Source organism: Sphaeramia orbicularis, chromosome 12 (assembly GCF_902148855.1).
Source record: "Sphaeramia orbicularis chromosome 12, fSphaOr1.1, whole genome shotgun sequence".
Classification (NCBI taxonomy): Eukaryota; Metazoa; Chordata; class Actinopteri; order Kurtiformes; family Apogonidae; genus Sphaeramia; species Sphaeramia orbicularis.
The window spans coordinates 39,458,138-39,482,762 of NC_043968.1; the positions used below are offsets into that span (position 1 = coordinate 39,458,138).

General features: G+C 38.5%; 2 protein-coding genes across 2 annotated transcripts in view; one reads left to right on the forward strand and one right to left on the reverse strand.

The window, feature by feature from the left end:
* The window catches only part of ptn (pleiotrophin), a 45,929-nt gene extending 41,321 nt beyond the window's left edge, over positions 1 to 4,608 (forward strand). Inside the window, exon 5 of the mRNA XM_030148861.1 lies at positions 3,742 to 4,608. Coding sequence (XP_030004721.1) covers positions 3,742 to 3,797 — 56 coding nt within the window. The 3' untranslated portion in view covers positions 3,798 to 4,608. The remainder of the gene's footprint in view (positions 1 to 3,741) is intronic.
* A 48-nt stretch (positions 4,609 to 4,656) lies between these two features.
* Positions 4,657 to 24,625, reverse strand: part of chrm2a (cholinergic receptor, muscarinic 2a) — an 88,823-nt gene continuing 68,854 nt past the window's right edge. The window contains exon 3 of the mRNA XM_030148860.1: positions 4,657 to 12,669. Coding sequence (XP_030004720.1) covers positions 11,111 to 12,628 — 1,518 coding nt within the window. The 5' untranslated portion in view covers positions 12,629 to 12,669 and the 3' untranslated portion in view covers positions 4,657 to 11,110. The remainder of the gene's footprint in view (positions 12,670 to 24,625) is intronic.

A 24,625-nucleotide genomic window follows, 5' to 3' on the forward strand; every position in this document is an offset into this window, starting at 1 on the left:
CAAGGGTTACTGGGAAAAATGAAAGAAGGGGTGCAGTGCACAGTCAAGTGTGTATGGGAAGTGGAATTGTCTATGCTTCTGTGTGTGTGTCAGGGGATAGCAGAGATACAGTCCACAGCAGGGGGATCAGAGGGCCTCTGAAAAAACAGAAATGTTTGGCTATGGACTGAGTGAGATGGAGAGGAGGCTATCTAACCCCCCCCCCCCCTGGCTTGGAGCACAGATCTGCCTGGCCAAATCTGCAATTCTGAACACTATGGGTTTGGGAGATAGGTTTCCCCTGACTGCAGCAGGTTGCTGTGATGGAGGTAGCATCTGTCATTTGCAGATTCTGTAGGAGACAATGCTAAGAGGTGCCTAGGGAGTGATCCGAGATTCAGAATTGCATGTCTTTGCTGTCTAGTCCAGGTGAAACACAAACCCTGTGGAGCGAAAGAAAGAACAAAGAGTGACAGAAATGAAACATTATGAATGCCTGTGGAAACCTCAAGGTCCCAACCTACTCTGTCTCAGGAACAGGAGCAAGTAGCACAAGAGGGAGTATAGTATTTACCAATTTACCAGATTCGATTTCAGGTAAAACAAAAGACTCTGTTAAGGTAAATCTGTCATCTCCTAACTTGATTGTAGTGGATTTGTCTGCCTCATTATCGTTGCTTCATACTGGACAGCCCAATTAGTTACTAGGTTTTTACATGCATTTACTGCTACTTATGGTGTTATTTGACAGAATTCTCCGTTTAAAGCACAGGAGTCAAACATGTTGCCCGGGGGCAAAATCCGGCCCGCCAAAGGATCCAATTTGGCCTGTGGGATAAATTTGTGAAATGCAAAAGTTACACTGAAGATATGAACAGTCAAGGATGTTAAAATCATTTTAGGTCAATTCAATCTGAAGTGGGTAAGACCAGTAAAATACTATCATAATAACATATAAATAATGAAAAAAGCTATTTTTTCCTCTTTGTTTCAGTGTAAACAAAGTAAAATTACACAAAAAATGTTTACATTTACAGACTAGCCTTTTACAAAAAATGTGAATAACCTGAACAAATAATAACAGCCTGAAATGTCTTAAGAGAAGTATGTGGAATTTTACCAATATTCTGCCTGTTACTAAATGTTTGTGTATTTGTAGATCCACTGTGATCTGTACGTTGTGATACACATGTATAAATGATAGACCAAGGTGCAATATTGTTAAAATTACACTTATTTTTCTTAAGAATTTTCAGGTTGTTTGTATATTTTTATGTTATGTTCAAGTACAGCTCGTAGATGTAAGCATTTTCCTTACGAAATGTTACTTTTTTCACTCAAAAACATAGAGAAAACTTTGGAGTTGATATTGTTTATAAGTTTTTATCCTATTACTTTACTGTTCTGGCCCACTATATATCATATTAGGCTGTATGTGGACCCTGAACTAAAATGAGTTTGACACCCCTGGTTTAAAGAGATCTACAGGAAAGACTGACGTAACTGCAGCTGGAGGAAAATACTCTTTGAATGAAGGGTTTTAGGATAGAAAATGTTTCCTAAAAAGCATATTAGAAAGATTTAGCCCAGAACTAATTTACAATATAACTGCATCCAATCCATATATACATGGAGAATTCTGATTTTCTAGCCTGAGGTGTAGTGGTGGGTACATGTTGAATATTGCCCTAAAAATGACCAAAGATAATCACATAATCCAAAGCATTTACTATGACATCTATGCTCTTTAAGGAAAAGCCTAGTCTGAAGGCAATAAAAATACCACTCTCACTGCACCTCCAAAAATACTATTAATAAGTAAACTGTTTAAAGCTTAATAATGGGAAAAAAAAGAGAGAAAAACAGTCAAATAATAAATTCTGTGATGACAGCGGAGTTAATGCACAGTATTATATCCACTCGTCTATTTATCTTAAGAATATCTTGTGCTTTTAAAAAGGGACATTATTTATTAATGCAAGCACAGTATCCCAATACAAATATTAACAAGGGAAATTCTGCTCCCAAATTTGTTTTGACCATATATGTAATTCCTGTGTTTTGGCTCAGGGTCTGTTTGAGCAGGAGGAAACAGATTCAGCCTAATTATGACTTTGCATCTGAGGTAAAATGGAGAGAAAGTGGTGTCATGTAATGTGCAAATGCAGCAGAAACAACTCCAGCTTGGTATGAGATCCTGTATCTCATATGTGGAGCAGACAGAACAGAGTGGAAATGCACTGAGCGAATCCTTTTCTCCATCTCCCTCCCCGAGGAGCAGGATATGCTCACAAAAAAAAAAAAAAAAAAAGAGGAGAAAACATTCAAACAAATGAAAACAAGCAAACAAATGGAATGGAAGAGCAATTTCAATATTTGCATGGGTGAGAGCACTTTGCATGTCAAAATATTAATGCCTGTGGAAGTTTGCAACTGAGGTGACAAGAACTGATTTCTAAGATTTCCTCATAGTGCACGCTGGGAATGTTAAACGGTTTAAACTCCATTGAAATCCCATTGACTAAGCATACCTTGTTTCTGCTCTGAACACTTGGCAGCATGTCATTAGGAGGATTTGTGAACTGAAGAGGTGTCTTTTTGTGAAAATCCATTCACACAGAAATTAATTCAGGATTTCTTTTGTTTTTTTTCAAATATCATCTGTTTTTAGACTCAGGACATCCATAACATCTAGCATTATTATTCAGATTTACAAGCAGTTTACTCTTAGTCTTTCTTTCTGTCTTTGGATGGATGGATGGATGGATGGACGGACGGACAGACGGACGGACAGACGGATGGATTTAACATTTGAAATGTCTTTATATAAAATGGGTTAAGCTCTTATGCCATGCAATAGTGATGTGGGACTAATCTAAATGTCATAGTATGTAAAGATGAATCTGGAAGAATGATCTAGATCTAGTGCATGATCCAAAGAAAAATCTGAAAGCAGACTTCAGTGTGACTGGCTTACTGGTAAAGAAAAAAAAAAGAAGATTCATTTGAGATTGATCATTACCTGCATTTCCTTCTCTTCTGCCAAACATATAAGAAGAAACAAATACAATCAAGCATGAATAATTGACTTTATTTCAATCATCATTTAGTATTTACAGCACTGATTTCATTTTAAAAAATTTTACTAAATTTTTGTTCACGCACACACACACGCACACACATACACACACACAAAATCAGAGATTGGAATGTAAGGCGCAGAGACAGTTCAAGAGACACAGAGACATGCATACAAATGAGCATAATCACAGAAAAAGCTGAGCAGATTGACAGCCCAATAAACAGCTAGCCAGAAGCTAGCTGCAGCGTAGCCCAAGTGATGCAGCTTGTACTCTCTTCCTGTTCACCAGAGCAGAGAGGCTGCAAAACAGAAAGGGAAGCCGTGGACTGTGGCTTTTGTCATGGCTGCCAGGTACCAGCTCACTGTTGCAGGAAGATGATAAAGCTCTTTTCTATGGGGCGCATACCAGGTCACCAAATCAATCCTCAGGAGTGCATAAAGGAGATACTGCTTGCAGTGTCACACGACTAAACTTGCACTGTAGCAAAAAAAAAAAAAAAAAAAAAAAAAAGTAATTAAAAATCATTCAGTTTATTATTACAATCTGAAGTGGAGCATAGTTCTCTTCATGGATACAGTGAGATTGATTTATTTTCAAATACACCACCTCTGGCAGAGAAACTCTTAGTGAACACTCAGTTGTAACTATTTCTTTCTTTCCTTTTTATTTTTTTTTCCAGATGCAAAAAAGCAAAAGAAGGAAGGCAAGAAGCGAGAGCGCACCCAAATGGACTAATGCTGCTGTTTGAAGAAGAGGGTGGAAAGAAAGTGCTTCCTGCCCTATTTCAACATGGTTCCTCTTTGTATGTCCTGTAGGTTTACAGTAGGGGCCTAGAGCTTTGACAAAACCAGTGGAAATATGACTTGTAGTGACAATGTGTTATACTTTCTCTTCTCTCTAGAACCTGATAAGAAGTGGCTTGTATGTTCTGATAGGAGATATAATACTCAGCAGTACACATAGTGAATACAGAAGACATTTGTTTACTAGTATTCTTGCCTAATGATGTTATTTCTAGGATTATTGTCTGAACAACAAATTGGATAGGATTTGTCTCACAGCTGCATTGCTAACTCTAATTTGGTAAAATCTTTGGTCCATACCCTGACTTAATGAAGCACTTTGCTAAAAGTGAAGCTCTAAATATCTTCACTTAATTAATCTGGGTAAAAAAAAAAAGTCCTGAATTTGCAATTTTTTTTAAAGTAGATAAAGTTGAAGCCAACTCTTTCCTGCATCACTATGAAGTATAAGATTTTTGTCTTTTATTTCCGGTAACAGTAAACATAGGCTAGCTCTGTCTGCAGGTTGCATGGAATAGCTACTTTATGCTCACAGACCGTAAGTGCTCATTTTCCTCCTGCTGCTCTATTGTACCTCAGTTCTCCTCCACTGATTTTTACTCTCCAGCTACTGGCTGTAAAATATTAAAGTCTGTACTATTGTAGTCCACGGTTGGAGTTAACATTACCTTTCTTTCCTGTTACTTTTCCCAAAAAATTAAAATGTATACAGTCAAAAAAAATTAAAAGGTAGAAAAGTTGAACATATTGTTTGTTTTTCAGTCTTTGCAATAACACAGCCAAAGATCATGTCAAACACATTTCATATATTTTTATTTGAATTTCATTCGGAGAGATTATGGCACAATGTAACCACTTGATGCAGTTCATTTTACGGTGTCATAGGTGGTCAGTGATAGTAACACTCAGATTCTTTGTCCAGAACAAATAATCAATCAAGAATGCATCATAAAGGAAATCAATACCATTGTTACTGTACAGGAAGAGTCATGGGGGGAAGAGGGGAAGAGAATAAATGAGGGATCTTCAGGGGAAAACATTCAGATAGTAGCTATTAAACACGTGTATGTACAGTTCAAAGGGTTCGCATCCGAATCACATATAATGGATATCATATAGTTATATACAATGCAAACAATAGACTTGTTAAATTCATTTTTCCTATTGCAAGAGAAGCCACAAGCCACAGTGAGTGAATACACAATGAACATCTACATACGTAAGCAAATGAAAAATGAACAATTTTATGTACATTAACAACTGTAGCAGGCTACGGATTTTATTTAATTATTTATTTTTATTTGTTGTTTTTGTCATAAATTGCCCATAATGAAGTTCAGTTTGGGTCAAAGAACTTCAACATTTTGGCTGCACCACAAAAAATACACCTTTTCTCCAGGATGTTAAAATTGCAAAAGTTATGAAGTGTGCCTGGTAAGGTAACAGGCAACCAAGCGTCTTCCCAAGGTGAGTGTGAAACCTCATAAAGTTACAGGTGAAAGCAAAATGAAGGCCCTGCCTCTGGGCCTTTGGGTCACACTGAAACTAGTTTTAGCCTTTGTCCTCCTCCAGGTTTCCAGGTTTGCTCATTTTCCTTTCTGGCTGAAAAAGTCCCTCTTCAAATCCCCTGGAACGTTCCATTAAAGATTAAAAGTTTGGATCCAGTCGCTCATTTTGCAAGGCATGAATCCATTTCTTAGCAGATCATGCATGCAGAAATGCACATACATATTTATACCTCCTACTTTTACAATTATTTTCTCATTGACACTTTCATTATATCCATATCTATATATTCTCAATAAACCCTTTTTTTTTTTACATTTCAGATCAAAGAAAGAAAAAATCTTTAGCTGTACACTGAATATATTCTAATTTATAATACTACATCTGTACTTTGTACAATGATAAAGCAAACAGGTTTATAAAATGTGATAGAAAATGTACAATATAATGTATTTATATGTATTCGAGTATCACACAAAGCTGTGTCCGAGTGAGTCTTTGGAAGCCTGTTGCTATTGAAAGAGTGTTTGAAGAGGAAGGAGTGATCACAGAGAAATAGACAATCACACTGTGTGCATCTTCCCTGATGTATGCCATGATGTTGTGTCCAATCTGAAGTCTTCATGCTGAGGATGCCTTGAAAACAAAGAACAGAACACCACACAACAAGTTGCATGCACATACACACTCATACAAATGACAGCACTGATCCTGATATCATGACATACAGAGTTTTCACGGATGAAGCGCAATTTCCAATATGACAATTATGAATGCACACACACACACACACACACACACACACACACACACACACACACACACACACACACACACACACACACACACACATACACACACACACACATCCAACACACACCTAAAATATGGAAAAATCAACCAAAACAGCCTGCTGTGCCTCCAGGACAATATTGAAATGTTTTGTAGCAGTAACTGTATGGTGAATGTGTTTTGATAGATTAATTGAGAGACATAGAGATGATAGTTTTAGATTGTTCAAACTACAATCTTTTATTGCCTCCAAAATCTGGAAATGACTGATAAGATGGAAATTACAGTAATGGGAGCTCAGAGCTGAGAAACACAGTATCTGTGATTCACACACATACACGTGCACACACATATAAAAACTAAAGATAAATTGGGAAAGCTGGGGATCAAACTGCAGTGAGATCTATAACTTTCAGCACAAACACACCAAAGATACAAAAGGGATTTTAAGATAAAAGAGCAATTTGTTTATGTCACTCTGGCTAAGGCACTTCAAATTGCTCTGTACAATCTGGCGATATATATTTTTCATCTCATAAAATGCGGACAGCATGTACAAGCTGCTGCATTTTCACTTCTGTATGGCTGCTGCAACTTAACAATTGCTGAAATTATTCCCAACCTTGACTTCACAAGTCAAGACAAAGAAACCTTTCATTTGAAGTCATCTCTAATAACCTTATATGTCATTTCTTCTCCGTAAAAGGAGTATAGCCCTTTGACATTAGCCGTATGAAGAGGAGCCCAGTTAGCTCTGACGGCACATTATGATCTGTTGATTACAATAGTGACAATGTTTACTCTGCCAATATTAGACAGATGAACATCAGAATATGCATCGTTGACGTGTGCACAATATGTATGTGAATGGACTCGTAAAAAGAGACGGCTGTGATCATAATAACCACATGGGTCACAAAGCAAGATTATGTTTGCACAGCATGGGAATGAGACGCAATAAAATCACAGGAGGGATGGTAAACAGTATTGTATCACACTGTGTTTACACCAGACTGCAAGTTTCATCTGGGACACTCAAATTCCTGCAGCAGAACCCTTGGCTGACCTGCGTTGAACAACTGTGACTTCTCCAAACATGGTCCACATGCAGTCTGATCCTCTAGCTTTGGATTTTGTCAGTGACAACCTCCCAACCCCACCACCTCCCAACCCCACCCCTCCTTTTCTCTCTTCCTCGATCACCTCAGTAGCCATGATAACAAAGTCAACCTGTGTAGTGTTTCATACCTACAAAGGTTTACCATTAAGGCGATCAGCTGACTTTCTTCTCTTTCACTGTCACTGAACTGTGTGTTTTGTCATGGGCCTTTGTTTTCCCCCTTTACATTCCAGGCTGATGAACCTGAGAACACATTTTTGTTCTCATCTGTTCCACAACAGGAACTCAGGGAGTGAAAAAGGTTACATGTACTTTGCTCCTGATGGTAAAAGTGCACAGTGCAGACATGATTACAGTGAGCACTTTAGTTTGTTAGCTGCTTCTTGCCCTTTTCTGCTCTGGGAGGTGATAAACTACCATCACCTTCCATCAAACACCCAAGCAACAGCTCAAGCTGGGACCCCTGGACCACTGCTTGAGTTGTGAGCCACTTACTCTCCTGCTGGTATCACTCAAATGGCAGCTTAGCAAAGATTAATAAGATATTCTGGAAGGCTCTTTACCCACTACTGAGATGTGTGACAAATGTCAGACAGACATGGTTCCACTTATCACCATGACGGATGGTTGCATGTTCAACCTGGATGGATGCCTAAATTCCTGTTGGAATGCCTGGAATAGATAAACATGGATCATCCATGACTGTTGATCAGAAGTACTTCAGTTAAGTTTGAGGATACTTTAATCAGACTCCATTTAAAACTACCTTCTAACCATATAATTCATAGTGTTTGCAATACAAAATATGATCCACCCATAATATGATGCACTGTTTATATACTGTTAATATACTGTATTAGTCATAATGATGTTGATTGTAAATGCTTCATTGCATATTAGCTATATTCTATATATTTATCCAGTCTGCCTAATACATATTCTCATTCATGTACCTTTTCTACGATTTTATTTGTATTGTAAAGACTACATCTATTCCTTTATATGATAGAATTTGCACAATTTAGAAGAACAAACTCTAACCTGATTTAGTCTGTTGTCACATCTTGTCATGTCTTAGCCCACACCCCGGTATATAACACAAAATAAGATTTTCACAGGATATATACAATAATCGACATGCAAAATATTCTCTGGCTTCCAGGTGGTTTGGTGCTGCTTGTAAAAGAATAATTGTGAGGAATGATTTTAAGTCACATTATAAGTTTTCATTGTTGTATGGAGAGAATATATTTCTACCTTTTAAGACACATTCTGAGGTTTTGAAATGTTGGTCTTAGAAATGTAAAACTGATAGAACATAAGTAAATAGACTGAAATTTTACATTGACAGAGATTTACTTGCACTTTAATACTGTTATGGTACTTTTGCCTAAGAAAAAAAATGGACTGATACGAGAATCTAGTGCACTTTTCTGTACACTTCTGTAATGTAGCACAAATTTAAAGTTGTCACAAGATAGTAAGAATAAAAATGTCCATGAGCTAGATATGCAAAATTAATAGAATTTTGTCTGTCGTTCTGTATTATGTCTCTGTAGGAAGAAATTCATGAAGTGCTACAACAAAAATTAATAATACAGCAAGTTAATGAATGTATATGTGATATTTACATTACATTCATGACCTCAAAAAGGAGGCGAGACTATAACAGGATCAGGACTGAGTGGAGCACTAAGTGGGGCATAGGCGCATAGCATGCAAGCACAAGCTGAGCGTGTAATGGGCAATCTTTAATCTCAAATGTAGGTGTTCCACATCGTCCTATAATCTGATCAGCCTCATGGTGAGTTTTCATTATAGGATCTGTCCCAGATCTCTCTTTAAGTAGACATCCTTGAGGAGCTACTCGGTGCAGGCGTAATTCTTTGTAAAGCCCCCTGCCAGCCACTGTGGCAACCTCCTGATGGCAAATGCTACTGCATATTCATCACTCACACTGGTGAGCATTCGTTATTGTAATGGAGACTTCTCTTGTAGGTTGACATGATGGATGACGTGTGTGGATGTATGGAAGAAGTCTATCAGTAATATTTCCTACTACCTTTATTAATTACCTTGGACAAATGTATTTTTTTTGTGTATGTGTTGTTGTTTTTTTTTTGTTTGTTTTTAGCTCTAATATGAAGACGTACATGAGCTTAATGAACTGACACTTTCAACACTTTTAAAATGAGACACAATACATGTAAAGATGCAGAAATAGCCCTTATTTAAATCACAAGGCTTTGACCTGTGATCAGAAGTAAACTCCACTCTTGGAGTACTGAAACACACACACACAGACTTTACACAATAACACAATACTGTGACATCACTACACTAATCAGCAGGATTAAATGATGTCTCCCACTCACACCCCACACACATACACACACAGAAAAAGAGAAAACAAACAATGCCTTCCCACAGTCAGTAATAAGCCACAGCTCTGAGCTCCAACCACCTGTTTCACACTGAGTAGGAGGGCTTCTAGCAGTGAAGAATCTGACAGCAAATATAAATCAAACATAAATATCTTAATAGTGACTATAAAATTAACATAGATAGGTGACAGGAGTTGTAAAAGTTGATGCGATGACATATGAGTGTTTGGCAACAGAACAATCTCATACTAAATATGTGTACGTGTTTCTCCAGGGACAGATGACAGGTTGCATTACAGTGAGTTTGATGTGGGTAAGATTTGTATGGAAAAAGAAAAAAAAAAACACTGCTTGAATTAAGTTTTAAGGTTAGACTTTAGATTGAATTAGTTGAATGAGACAAAATACAGTAAATAAATGCCTTCCAATACATAAAATAAATAAAACACAAAAAAGTAGTTTTTTTTATACTGTGTCACCAGGACATTGTTTCTGAAAACACATGTTTGTGCTGAGTTTTCAGAGCTAGGAGCAAAAAAATATTTATGTCCAATGGACTGGAAAAAAAACAGCTGTTTAAAATGGGTCAAATAAAACCATCCAACAATCAACAATCTGCATGGCTAAGCATCATTTGGGGTACATGATTTTTTGCGTGTGTAGTTTGGGTGAACCAACACTTTCAGATCTAAATTATTTCAGAGTTCAGAGATGTATTGCTGACAAGTCATACTCACATAAGGGCAGTGTCCAATTCCGATCTCACCATGTCCAAGGCAATATGCACAAACTGCCCCAATTTATTCTACATGTTGCTGGTTTGAAGTGCTATGAGGAGGATCACAGACAGACAAAAAGAAGGCAGGCAGAGGCACACATGGGTGTATACACAAACTCCAAACCTGCACACACCCACATGCACACTTACACAAATACTGAGTACACACTGATATGTACAGTTATCTACAGGTATCTTCACTGAACTTCAAACTTCTGTTTGTTAATTCAGTCAGCCCTATTTTCCCATTTTGAAATTTTCTTGTGTTTTTTCGTACAGCGTAGATCTTCCTCTGCTCTTTATCTTTTTTCTTTTTTTTTTCATCAGCTCAGTGTCACTCCCAAGTGCCCTCTGCTTTACACACCCTCATTTTTGGAGCCTACAACTCTGAATAACACTGAATTTTTCACAACCCTCCTTATCTGCGCTGCCTCTGCACGACACATCTCAATGTAACTGGCATCAGTTGAATATGTGTAAAGTGCTACAACCGGTTATTGAGAAAGAAATTGGAAAACTAATGATAAAATGATGGAAAGTAATTTCAGATGTACTCTTGCACTCTATATCATGCTCACAGACATCTTTCATAGACACACATACACATGTTTACATGGATGGCACACATACACATACTGAAAATCTTCCTCCCAAGTGGCCCATATTTATCTGCCTGACCTAATATTTTTATATTGGCAGAGGAGAAGATGTTTGAATGTCTTTTTAAATGTGACATTGCACAGAGCGTAGCATGCTGGGTTGATGGTGCTGTTGATGTAGCACAGCCAGTAGCCAATAGTCCACACTGTGTTGGGGATGCAGCTGGAGCAGAAGGTGTTAATGAGCACCATCACATTATAAGGAGTCCAGGTGGCTACAAAAGCTACCAGGATGGCCATGATTGTGCGGGTCACTTTTTTCTCTCGTGATGGCGCCGCTTTCTTCTTTTTGTTTGGAGGTTGCTTAGTCATCTTCACAATCTTGCGTGCCACGTGGTTCTGTCGCTCTGTGGCTGGGACGATCTCAACAGTGGCATTGGATGGTGTGTAGCAGTCACCCTTAGGTGATTTAGTCTTGATCTTGATGCATGTCAGCTTAGAGCCACCTGCCTTGGCTCGCTGACGTGGCAGTGGCTGACTTGTCTCGGCTGTGGAGTTAGCTCCGGACGGTGCCACCTCCTCTTCCTTCTGGTTAGATGGAGCCACGCTACCAGATGTAGAGTCATTGGAGCTCTCTTTCTCTTCTCCGGGAGTGCAGTTCTCCCTTGCTGCATCGTCACTCTCAGCTGTTTCTCCCTCAGCAGTAGTAGCTGTGGTAGAAGGTCCTTTGCCATTTTGCAGTTTTCCATCATGCTGGTTAGCACCCTCATCAGCATTCTGACTCTGACAATGTCCCGTGTCTTCACCTGGTACGTTATTATTGTTAGGTTTTGGTGCATTGTTTCTTCTCTGGCCAGGTGACAGGGGCTCTGGGTTCGGCCCTGACGGCTTGCGGTTATCCTTCTTTACACGGCTCTTGCTGGCCCTGGAGATCTGCCAGTAAAGCTGAATCATGATGATGACAGGAAGGTAAAAGGCGGCAATGGCTGTTCCAAACGTAACAGCAGCATTGGAGAAGAACTGGATGTAGCACTCCTTCTCAGGAACTGTCCGCCCACCAACAATAAACTGCCAGAAGAGAATGGCAGGTGCCCACAGGATGAAAGAGAGGACCCAGGCTGCAGCAATCATCATCCCAGCCATCTTGGTGGTCCTTTTCACAGGATAGCTGAGGGGCTTGGTGACGCAGAAATATCTATCAAAGCTTATAATGAGAAGATTCATGACAGACGCATTGCTGACAACATAGTCCAAGGCTAACCACAGGTCACACACCACCGGCCCCAGTGGCCAATATCCTATCACTATGTAGACTGTGTACAAGTTCATGGAGCACAGTCCAATAATGAGGTCAGCACATGCAAGACTGAATAAAAAATAGTTATTGACAGTCTGCAAGTTCCTGTTAACTTTGATGGAAAGCATGACCAGGATATTTCCAATAACTGTAACCAAGCTGAGGGAACCGGCCACCAACACAATGAACACCACCTCCACAGTCTTGTAGGCGCTTTCACTCTCTTCCACAACTTCTGTGTCATTGCCTTCAGAGGCATTCCAGTAGGTGAAATTGAATACATCCATGGCATTTGGTCTTTTGTTGCCACCTCCTACTCAGATGGAACCTACAAAAAGGAAAGAAAGAAAGATTTGTAGTGAAACGCAAAAGAAGACCATTCCATCTTCATATTTTCAGTCATTTTTAAACCCTTTGAATGGCAGCTGTAATTGGGTTATGCATAAAGTACAGTTACAACACAAGAATATGGCATGATTTCACCTCTTTTCTTAACTCATTCAGAAAGAATTGCACCGTAAGTTTGGAACAAAAAGGGCACAAAGTAAGTCAACCAAATTTTGCATGATAAATAATTTGAGGTGTAAGATGTAATGAGGATGTAAGAGGTAAATTAACAACATTACTAAATAAATAATATGAAGTATAAACACAGTGACCCTATGTGTTACACCAGCTTTTATCTCATCTAAAAGCAATTAATCAGATAACTGACTGTGCGTGGATTAGATTGGTAATTAAAAGCATAGATATAGCATCTGGCACAGACATAACAAATAATGCATAAATAACTTCCCATTTAGATACCTGTTCCAGTATAGAGAGAAAAGGCAGACAGAAACTGCTAATTGCATTGGTGGTAGATCACAAATAACTCAAAAGCAAGGCAAAAATTATATATCTATCTATATCTGTATCACTATCTATTTTTTTTTTTTTTACAAAGACTGTCTTGAGCGTTGGCACATCAATGAGTTAAGCTTCACACATAGTCCTTCTCAAATTAAACTTCAAAATATCAAACCTACTAGACTAATAAAAAGCTGAGAAATTGCAACGTTTAACTAGCAGACTTGAAATGGCATGTGTGTCTACATGGTTAGTACGTGAAATCTATTTCTCCTGCAGATTTCTAAGCCATTTACATGATCTGAGTTTGTGAATTGTATCAGTTTTCACTGATATGATTTTTGACCACAAAATGACTGCAATGACCTCATGGCCTCTATTACTGTCTTTTTACATTTTCCCCCTTTTTAATGCACTAACACACTCTTGCATTTGCATTGGACCCTTTAAGAACAGTCTTCATTTAATTGGTATACACTTCTTAAACTATGCTATGTTATGTATGTTCTTCGGAAGAGAGGTGAAAATGTAATTATACATGACACACAGTCCATATTAACCAAAGTTCAATAAAAAAAACTTTAAAGGAATTACTGACAAAATTGGAACTGACATTTTATCTTCAAAGGTCCATTTCTAACTTGCACTTAAAAATTCTCTTCATGCAGCACTATAAAATTCTTTTGATCCCCAAGTGACCCACTAGTTCTTGCTTTTAACCTTAAACATTGGCTTGTGTTGCAGACGTTACTTTGATTTATATACTGCTCACTTCTGTTTTTTATAGGCCTTTGATTAATATGGTGTGTAGTAATGTGGTCTGCCTGCTTTGTGTCTTGTGCGGGGCCACAACTCTTGGAGCAGCCTCTGGACTGTAGGTCAGATTATATGGCACACTGGTATCACTTGTAAGTCTCACATGCTAAATATAATCAGGCAATCCATATTTTTCCTCAAAACAATTTAAATTTGCTTATGTAACCAAAAGCAATCTAAATGATTTGATTTCAACTCAGTGGTGTCAATAGATAAATTGATCAATGTGAAAAGTATCCATGAGCAGCCAAAGTTGAAGAAGTATTATACGTGGTACACCATTGTGGCTGAAGAGCTGCCTTGTCCAAGACTTCAGCCATTTCAGCTTAAGGTCTTTAAACAGTTACACAGCTGCTGAGTAACTAGTGAACATTCACTTATCTGCTGTGCCAGAAATCCCTAATCATTGCATTAGGCATGGAGCTAAGCTGGCCTAATCCCCATAAAATGTTTAAGTTTGCTGATTTATATTCAAAAACACCAACAATACAAATGGGACACACTTGTGGTTCACTTGAGACAAGTGGATTAGCTAAGTAAAGTGGATCAGTAGAGATGGTCATAACACAGTGGAGGCAGTTAAGTCCACTAGCTGCCCTTTGTCCACCTCCAGCTGCCATAAGCTTCGTCCCACACCTGACATCTCTGCCACGACACACTGAAAGCTGAGCCCCTGATGGAGTCATCTAAAGATGTACAAATCCTTTTTAGCTCAAATATGGACAGTCGTGGTTTTACTGCAAAGATCTCAGAGGAGAGCACACTTGGTTTAAAGCTTTGCAGTGAGTCATATTTGTATCAACCTTCTGCAGAGAGGGAATGCTAATGTCACCTTATTTTACCCATCACAGCCTAGTTTTGCATATTGAGTATCTACGTAAATACCTAGATCTTATCTGAGAAACAGCAAGCAACAATAAAACAGCAGTGAAGAGACAAAAGACATTTTTGCTTCATTGTTTGACTGGTAGCAGAAGCACCGGCATGCCAACCTGCTAAGCATGAGTGCTGCTGCCTTTGCCTGGGGAGAACAGCGGTGACAATCCTGCATAGCTATTAATCATAAAGCTGAGCTGGAATTCTCAGTGCTACTGCTGAAGTCAGTCCTACTGCATCGAGCTGCCAGTCACAATGTTGATTGACAGGTCTGTATTTATTGAGATGTATAATGTTGAATTTTTCTTCACACTTTATAACTGATGAACATCTACATACCCAGTGTACTTGAAGTATGACAAATCAGGGGATATAGCTGGATGTTTTAATTAATGTTGAGAATGCAAAGAGTTTTGCCATGTGACTGGGTTAAATGTATATCACATTTGCAAGCCAGAATTTCCCCACTTTATCTAGTGTATGAGGGGAAAACATGTCAGTTACTACCATAGGAGGACATGAATAAATGATCTTGAGAAGTGTTCAGACTTAGATATTCCTAGAGCTGGCTCACTAGAGCTGAAAATTGCTTATGCCCTCTGGGAAGTAAAAAGGACCAACCTCACCCTTTCTTCAGCACTTCTGTCCTCATTTGATCTTTTTTATTTAACTCCAGGGTACTAAGATGACAACCGAGTAAGCCTAAATGACAATTCTGAAATAAAAACCAACAGCTGCACTTCTGCTTAAGTGACAATAAGTTTTTTGCCTTTTATTTGAAGCCATATCACCACTTATACAGGTCACTGCTTTCCCTGGGGACAGGCAACAGGTGTTGGCTCTTTGTTCTTGTAGCTTCAAGCATAAATATAAGGGACATTATTTCCAAATGTGGCAGCTGTGTAGTTGCATTTTAACCAATGCATTTTGCTGCCTCCCTCATGTCCAAATTCCCATTCCCCATCTCTGAGCAGTGATCCAAGCTAAAGCTCAGGGCACTTGCCCCCTGCTTTCAATGATTACATGAATTTTCTTTGCTGGCCCTCTCCATGAGAGTGTGCAGGGTTAGGCCTTCGTTTGCTCGCTTTTTGCACAGAAGCATGAATGGAATGCTACATCTATCATTGGTTCATATACTGCTTGTCCACAGGGGGCTCAGATCCATTTAGTTCTTTTCTTTGTGGTATTACAGTTCATGGATATAAGCAGGTTTAAATGAAAAAAATCACTTCCTCACTTTTTCATCATATGCTTAGGCCTGTGCTTCTACTGTAAAAAAGAAAAAAAACAAACAAACATATGTCAGTTTTTTTGGCAAATGTTTGAGAGGTGGTGCAAGCAGTGACAGTTTAAGTGTAATATGGAAAGGGTTGGACTGGATGAAAAATTCATCATGAGAGCCATGTTCTTTGCTTCGGCAGTATACAGCTTTTCCATGCACTGTGTGAAATTCCTGTTTAGTCAAATATTGGCTGATTTTCAATGTGCTTAGCTACTCTTCAGTGGAGCTGTCATTTAGGCAGCATGACTGAGAAAAAGAAGTATTTGAAAAAAAAAAAAAAAAAAAAAAAAAAGAATGCATGGCAGGAAATGAAATTTGTTCCGATAACCATCAAACCAGCACACTCTCTCGCTGTTCTGATGAAACATGCTCACATAACCATCTGAATGTTGAGGTGGTGAAATATAATTATGAATTTGCATTCATTTCCTAGAGCCCTTCCACCATCTCAAGGGTATCAGACTGTGAGGAATAGATTGTGGCAGATGCCATAGAGATTCAGTGTAAATATTTATACAGACAATGATCAAGCCTATCTATCTATCCATTTTAGTTACTTTACAGAGTGTAGGCCGTGGGGGCCAAAGCGTTTAACCCTCTCAGCCTTCTCTTCCAGATGTGTCATTTTGCTTGTCTTGATGCTGAGGTTTTGTCAGGCCAATAAAGGTTTGTACCCAGATGTGTCCTTGCAAACTCTGTCCTTATGCGATCCTAATCTGTAAAGAGACCCTGGGGAATACTTCCACTGGAATGAAAGGAATGATTGAGTTCATAAACTTCACATAAAGATGAACAAAGTGAACTCCCCAAAAATGAAGCCAAATATCCCTGACTCTGTCTAATGGTTGGCTGCCGTACAGGTCATAAATCCCATCTCTTCATTGTTCGTAAAAGGGAGTTGGGCCAAACTAAAAACTCAGTCCAGTAATTTTTTCCCTAAGGGGATTTCTGTCTTTTTAAGTAGATTTATTGTTCTCATTAATTGTTTTTTTTATGATGTATTTGTTTTTAATCAGGAATACAATTATAATAAAAGTGGAGATTCACTGCTGTAATGACCAATGACAATCACAAGAATCTGTCACACAGGTGTGAGGAAACACATCATGTACCAGGTGGATGTAATCTCCTCTCGTCTCTATGGTTGTACAAGGAGAGGTTAACCTTCAGGGGTTTCTGGATGAAAGAATTCTGTAACAAGACCTAGAGAAAGTCCAATGAGGCAGTATAAAGAATGAAAAAGTCCAAAGGTGGAAAACTGTTGTGGATGAATGGGTTATAAGCAAGTTTTAGTGAAGTCCACACATTTCTCCAATGAGGTTTTCCATCATGTTCTCTATCGGTCTGTCTGTGACTATTATATTGAACTAACTAGGTTTAGGAAAAGGTTATTTGGGTTAAGGTAGACTGATTCTAAATCACCCTTTCATGTTGGACCATTCCACTTAGTCTACTAAAATACTGTACTCACATCCACCAAGGAATCTCATTTTGCATCCTTCTCAAGTAAAAAGGGTTCTTTTTTTATTTTCATGTTATTTAACTTCATAATTTCCAGGAGAACCTCTTTAAGGACATCTCTGTGACTGAGATTGTCTTTTGAATTTCTCTTGGAACAATGTATTCCCAATCACAAAAGAGACAGCGACACAGTGGTGCAGTGGATATAGCACTGACGCCTTACAGGAAGAAGGTCAATTCCAACCAGGGACCTTTCTGTGTGGAGTTTGCATGTTCTCCCCCATGTTTGCGTAGGTTATCTCCGCGTACTCCGGCTTCCTCCCACCATCCAAAGACATGCACTGATAGGTTAATTGCTCAACCTAAAATTGCCCATAGGTGTGACTGTGAGTGATTGGCTGTTCATCTCTATATGTCGGATCTGCGATGAATTGATGACTCATCCAGGTTGTACCTTGCTTTCACCCATAGGTAGCCGGGATAGGCTCCAGCACGACCCTAGTGAGGGTGAAGTGGGTTCAGAAGATGAATGAATGAATGAATGAATGAAAAGCGACAGTGCACTATTTTTCAGTAGAGTAAGCTTCAAACATAAAATTTTACAGTTTATCACTACTGCTTGAGATTTACCTTCTACCCACCTTGGCAAAGTTGAAAATGTCATATAGATTCAATCTGGAGAGCCACATCTTCAGAAAAAAACTGATATCAAATCCTAAACTCTTGGAACAGAATACGCTATGAAGATTGTGGTTCATGGAGAGGAGTATGGAAGACTTTGTGGAAATCTCAAGTAAAAGTCAGCATTCCACTAGTTCAGCCAACAGGATGTATTCTGGTTGGATTAATCCCAAAATCAGCTGTGTGTCAGGCGACTGTTTCAGTTTATTCTCCTGCCTTCTTACATGAACTGCATGGTGACATTGTCAGGTTTTAATAAAGACGCCTATCTTTTAATGTAATGTTTTCTTCAGCTGAGATTGAGTCATTTAATTTTCATGGCTTGCTTCTCTACGTGCAAATGTTCCATCAAAACAACTGTTCCATGATACTCATTTGCAATGGAACTGTTGCTAGAGCTGCATGCTTACAGTAGTCTGAAAAAAGTCTTAGCCACCATTAGGTTTGTTAAACATAAATACCAAAAAAAAAAAAAAAAAAAAAAAAAAAAAAAAAAAAAAAAAAAAAGAAACTAATATAATAGAAGCTACATGGGATAATCTGGACAGAGAAAAGAAAAACAGGCAGCTGTATTGTTAAAAAAAAAAAAAAAACAAACCAAAAAAAACTGAGGGGTGTTCTGAGGGAAGCATGATATAATATACCAACAAAATATTTAACCCATAAAGAGCCAGTGCTACTTTTGGGGCAGTTCCCAAATGATTTTTTCCTCATTTCTACCATTCTTAACTGATTTACTACTTTATGTGTATGTATATACATATATATATATATATATATATATATATATATATATATATATATATATATATATATATATATATATATATATATATATTTTTTTTTTTTTTTTTTTTTTTTGATTGATTGATTGATTGATTGATTTATTATCCTCTTTATTTAGCATTTTTTGGTGTCTATCATGTATTTTCCTGTTTAATTCACAGACCATGTAGATGTTCATGAAAACTCTAAGTAAATTCTAAGTTAATTATATCAAAACAGAGAAAACTGAGGAAAAAGTTACTTTTTCAGTAAAGATATTGCTAATTTAATGTAAAAACAAGTGTGTCCATCCACTGTCATTGATCCAACTCCATGGGTTTTACTGGTGAATAAATGTTGTAGAAGATGACTGTGTTTCCACGTTGACTACAGAGCCTCTGAATGTCCAAATGGGTCATATCTGATGACCATGAAAAGATGACAAACTGTATTTTACACCAATTATTGACATGTATTGATGAGATTAGTGAATCACCAGGTATTAAACAGTTTAGATCAGTAGATGATTTGTGTCACCGGTGGCTGTTTGGGTCTTTATGGGTTAAGAAAACGTGTTAAATCCATGACTAACTTTTAGCTCTAGAACCCATTTAGTTCTAATGTTTCTTAATACTCTGCATGTCTTGTAGTATCTCTGATAGAAAGATATGTGCTCATCACAACCCTGTAAGACTACAAACCTAAGGACAGCCTTAGACTCTGCACAGTACTGTGTGAGATAAATACTGACTAGACAACACAACATGGAGATTTTTTTCCTCTTTCCAGAATGGTGGTGGTAGGTGTGACAATCTGCAGCACTGGCACAGTGCTAACTAAGTGTGGAGATAGACCTGGCTATGTGTAACTAGCATTTCACACAAGAGGATCCAATTACGTGAAGACTCTCCTTTACAGACGTGACAAAGCCTCTCAAACCCAGACCTCTTTGGCAGTGCTTACGTTAAGTGGACATGAGATGTTAATTGAGAGTTAACAAGCAGGAAATGGCATTCAAGCGGGTTAAAAACAAGCTGTGATGATCTGCAAACAGTCAACCACCCAGAGATTCTCCTGAGAACCTGTAGGTGGTCATGTGTCTCTGTGTTTCAGAGTGTGGAGGACGAGCTTGAAATGTACACAAGAGAATTAGCACTCATTTGCATATGCACATTTCAATCAAAATACGACCAAGATGGTGTATGAATGCAGGTCCAGACCATTTTTTCCCCCATCTCTTATTTCTAACGGTTGGATACTCAGTCCAATCAAAACCAAGCTCCAGTGCTTTGTATTGTCTGATGAATTATCTGAGTCTTGACAGCCAGCTGCTCACAATTCATTCACTCTGACCTTTAGATGTGACTTCATATAAAATATATTTATCCTGATTTACCACAAATTATCTTACCATTGCAGGAATGTCATTTTAAGGTGCCCTCTATCCTGAACCCCCCCCCCAGCCACTTGTCACCTCGTCAGAGCTACTCAGAGATCAGCCTATTGATATTCAAGCTATTTGGTTATATCAGCCTCCACCCACTCTATGAAAAATGACAATGTCACATACGACCTCTGCAATTCTACCAGACATCCCTACCCACGGCACTGATTCACCGTAAGCTATCTTATTCAACCCAAATTTTCACTCAAGCTCAAGGCACACATTTTCAACATGAAATGAGTGGAACCATAGGTTAGCCTTCTGTTGAGCATAGATTAACATTATCTGTGCGAGCCAAGTTAATTTATTTTGAACAGATGCAGGTCAATGGAAAGATCTTATACAGTTATAACCATAGCTGACACTTCAGAAGCTACACTGTCTGGTACATATCATGGGCCTACTGGGATGCAAAAGCACTGGAGCTCAGCCAGTAATGAATGAACAAAGTCCTCAAGCAAGCTGGGAAGGTAAGGGAGGCAAGTCAATTTTCTCCTGTCATACAGAGTGATCCTGGAGAAGCTGTGACTTGACAAACACCGTCACACTACCCACTCAAATGCAAGCTATCTCACCTCTCCGTACACATTATGTAATTTATATCATACTAATTATTTAACTACTACTGCGTGTGCCCTGTTGATCCAACTTTAATCAGGATATTTGCATATTTCTAATCACAATTGCTTCTCCAGTATAAAAGTGGTTATGTGAGTTATCTCGCCTTGTACAATTCAATTCTTCTAAATCTCAAGTGTTTTAATGTTTTATTATAATCTGTGTAGCATCAACTATGCTTCAACAATCAGCACAGATCAGCTTTATATCAGCAACCTTAATCTACAAACACTTTTCAGCGTGTTTCAGTGTGCGCCCTATATTTACATACTAATAGAGTTCAGAAAACACATGAATTTGTAAAACATGGAATCAGTCCCAGGAGTATCTATTAACTAATACTTGACGAGGCTGTACTTTAGTATCAGCTAATAGCATCATGAAAAACAAACTACACACTTAAAGCTACAGGAGCCAAAATGAGGGGAAAAACACTACAATTAGAAAATACACACCTTCTTTGTACAGCTCTCCTTTCCATCCAAATGACTAAATACAAATATAGATGAGCTGATGTTGTTTCATGCTGTGATGGAAAACTGAAACCACTTTTCTGACCATGTGAAAACATGGATGGGAGCAGTAGAATAACATCTGAGTCAAATCTGATCAGTGATTGGTAACTGCTGTCAATCATATATGAAACTGCCCCTACCTGTCTGAAAACATGGGATTAGCTGCAGCCAAAAAACAAGGACAAAAAAGTCAATGCAGGGGTCTCATGTCCTGTCAAATCACTTGAATTACAATATGTTGGTGATGGGATTTTTGCCTTATGGCACTGCAGGTTTAACATACTTTTAATGCTCGTTTATTTTTGACCAAAAAATATAAATAATATATACAAAATAAAGACTGTCTTCTATAACCAGAACATAATATTTAAGCTGCATTGGTCCAGTTTTAATTGACAAATTTATTCCTCAATGACTACTACTGAACTGACAATAGAGTTAATAATTTTTGTAATAATTACAAAAATTGCATTTCAGAGTCACATCTCCCGTGTCAGTTTCCCCTTTTTAATTGTTGTTAGCTAGCTACCTGTTTCAGCCAGTGCCAACAGTTAGCTTGTTGGGGCAGCTTTGAAAGACTGTTAATTTAGGATTTGGACCGGGGTGAGTGGCAGCCGCTCCATGCCACCAGTGAGCCTTGGGCTGGGCTGCCTCAGCTGTCTGAGTTGGACTACGGTGTCATGCTGCTACACTCCACTTACCTGGGACTGGATCCAGATATGGGGGTGACGGATTGCTGGACAGGCTCGACACTATGGTGGCTGTACAAAATTTTCCTTGAACTTGGTGCTGTGCCACCTCTTCTTCCCTTTTTGGGCTGACAAACTTTGGGCAATACATGAGTAATTCCACTGCAGAGCCCATACCTAAAACCATTCTGAGGAATCTTGTAAACCATTGTGTTACTGCTTCATTTTTTGTTGACCAATTATGGTCACTAGACCATAATAAAGTAGTGATCAAAAAAGCAGTGATCCTGTCTTCATCAGTATTGTCTCCACCTGCCACTGAGCACCAGGGACATTTTTGCAGTCATGAAACAGTCGACTATAAAAGATAAACTGACGTGTAGAAATATATATATATATATATATATATATATATATATATATACATATATATATATATATATATATATATATATATACACACACTGTGCAAGAAGGAATCCTTTAAGCCCCAACCACTTTAATGACATTTCATATTCATAAGAATATGTGTATGTCTTTTGAATCTATGTCTCATGTGTGCAAAAAATGAACACTGATGATGAAATAACATGCTACACTTTAAGCTGTTTTTTTTTTTTTTTTTTTTTTTTTTCTTTTCTTTCTTCCCATTTTTTTACATAACACAAAGCCAATGGGGTGACTATATGGAGTGGGTCCCCTTGGCTGGAAGAACCATCATGCACTGCATTACATCTGACAGTATAGTGTCTTACCATATGGTTGCTATCAGCTAAGAGCATCTCCCAAGTTATGTACCCCCATGAGATTGACAATATAGCCCGTTTCCTTTTCTATATTGCCTGTGGGACTCCCCTGCTGTCCTTGCCTCCCCATACTATGCATGGCAATGAGCTGGCCTGCTAGTCTCGCTTGGCAGTATGCTGGCTCATTACTGATTTCACATAGAGCATGGACATGGATGCACTCTCCACCGATCCTCTGCATTTATGTAGTGGCTCTGTAATCGCCTCACGCAGGTGAAGCAGTGCCCTGCTGGTGCTGCCCTGGGGCTCACTCCCCCAGGCTTTGTTCAATTAAACCCTGCTCTCAGCTGCCACCACAGAACAAGTGTATTGTGTCACATTACCTTGTATGGAAATTTAAGGAAAGGACTTGATGGGTGATAGAGCAAAATACACATTGCAATTTTAATATGCTGAAGGGTTTCAAGTGGTATTTAAGGATGACATAAAATGAGGCAGCGTCTGCTGCAAACAAATGGAAGGTCACCTTCTATTAATGTAGTGCAATGTTGCCTTTGAATAATGAGATCATATTATGCAAGTGAGCTCTCAGATTTTGTGCAGTGAGTGGTTCTGATCTTGCCACCGGCTCTCAGTGTAGTCTGACTTTATGACCAGACATTTTAACTCAGGCCAATGAGCAATTATAACTAACCTTTTGACTAGAGTGAGTTTAGCAGGAAGAACATAAGCCTGTTAATTGTCAGTTTCAATGTGACACTCCTAAAGGTTTAACTGCTCCTCAAAAGGTGTCAAGCACATAATTAGTATTCAGCAATGGTTGAACATCACTTGAAAAAAGTTGTGATGTTTTACACACTGAGGACATAGAACAGACAAGGGTACTTTTTTTTCTATTAGAAATGGGATTTATTTTCCATACCCAGTGAACTACTACTACTACTAGTACTACTACTACTACTACGACTACTACTAACAGAAAAGTTTTATTGAAAAACTCCAGTATAAATTCCATCATAATTAAATTTTGGTAATTAAAAATACATTTGAATCCTTTTGGTAAAAGGCTTGTAGCAGACAACACCTATCGCCACCTGGCTTTCTGCACAGAAAATCAGCAATATGTTCCTTCTAAAAGGGCTGGTATGATAATAAGTATTTCAATAGCCATCTTCCAAACACTGATTTGATTGACTAGTTAAAAGACAACAGTAATTTGCATGTGGTTGTATGGTACACTTAAAGAACCTTGTTCTTACTGCATAAGTTAATAAAAATAAATGAAAACAAGTGGTGCCAGACTCAACAAACCCTGCCCTTCACACGTATTGTAGCTTATTAAGGTGGGCGGCCGAGGAGGTAGAGCAGGTCGTCCAATAACCAAAGGGTTGGCAGTTCGAATCCCTCTCTGTCCTAGTCATGTGTTGTTGTCCCCCCCTTGCCTCCAGTGCTGCTACCCACTCTGGTGTATGAATGCGTATGAATGTTCGGTGGTGGTCAGAGGGGCGGCAGCCTGTCCCAGGGCATGTGTGGATACATATG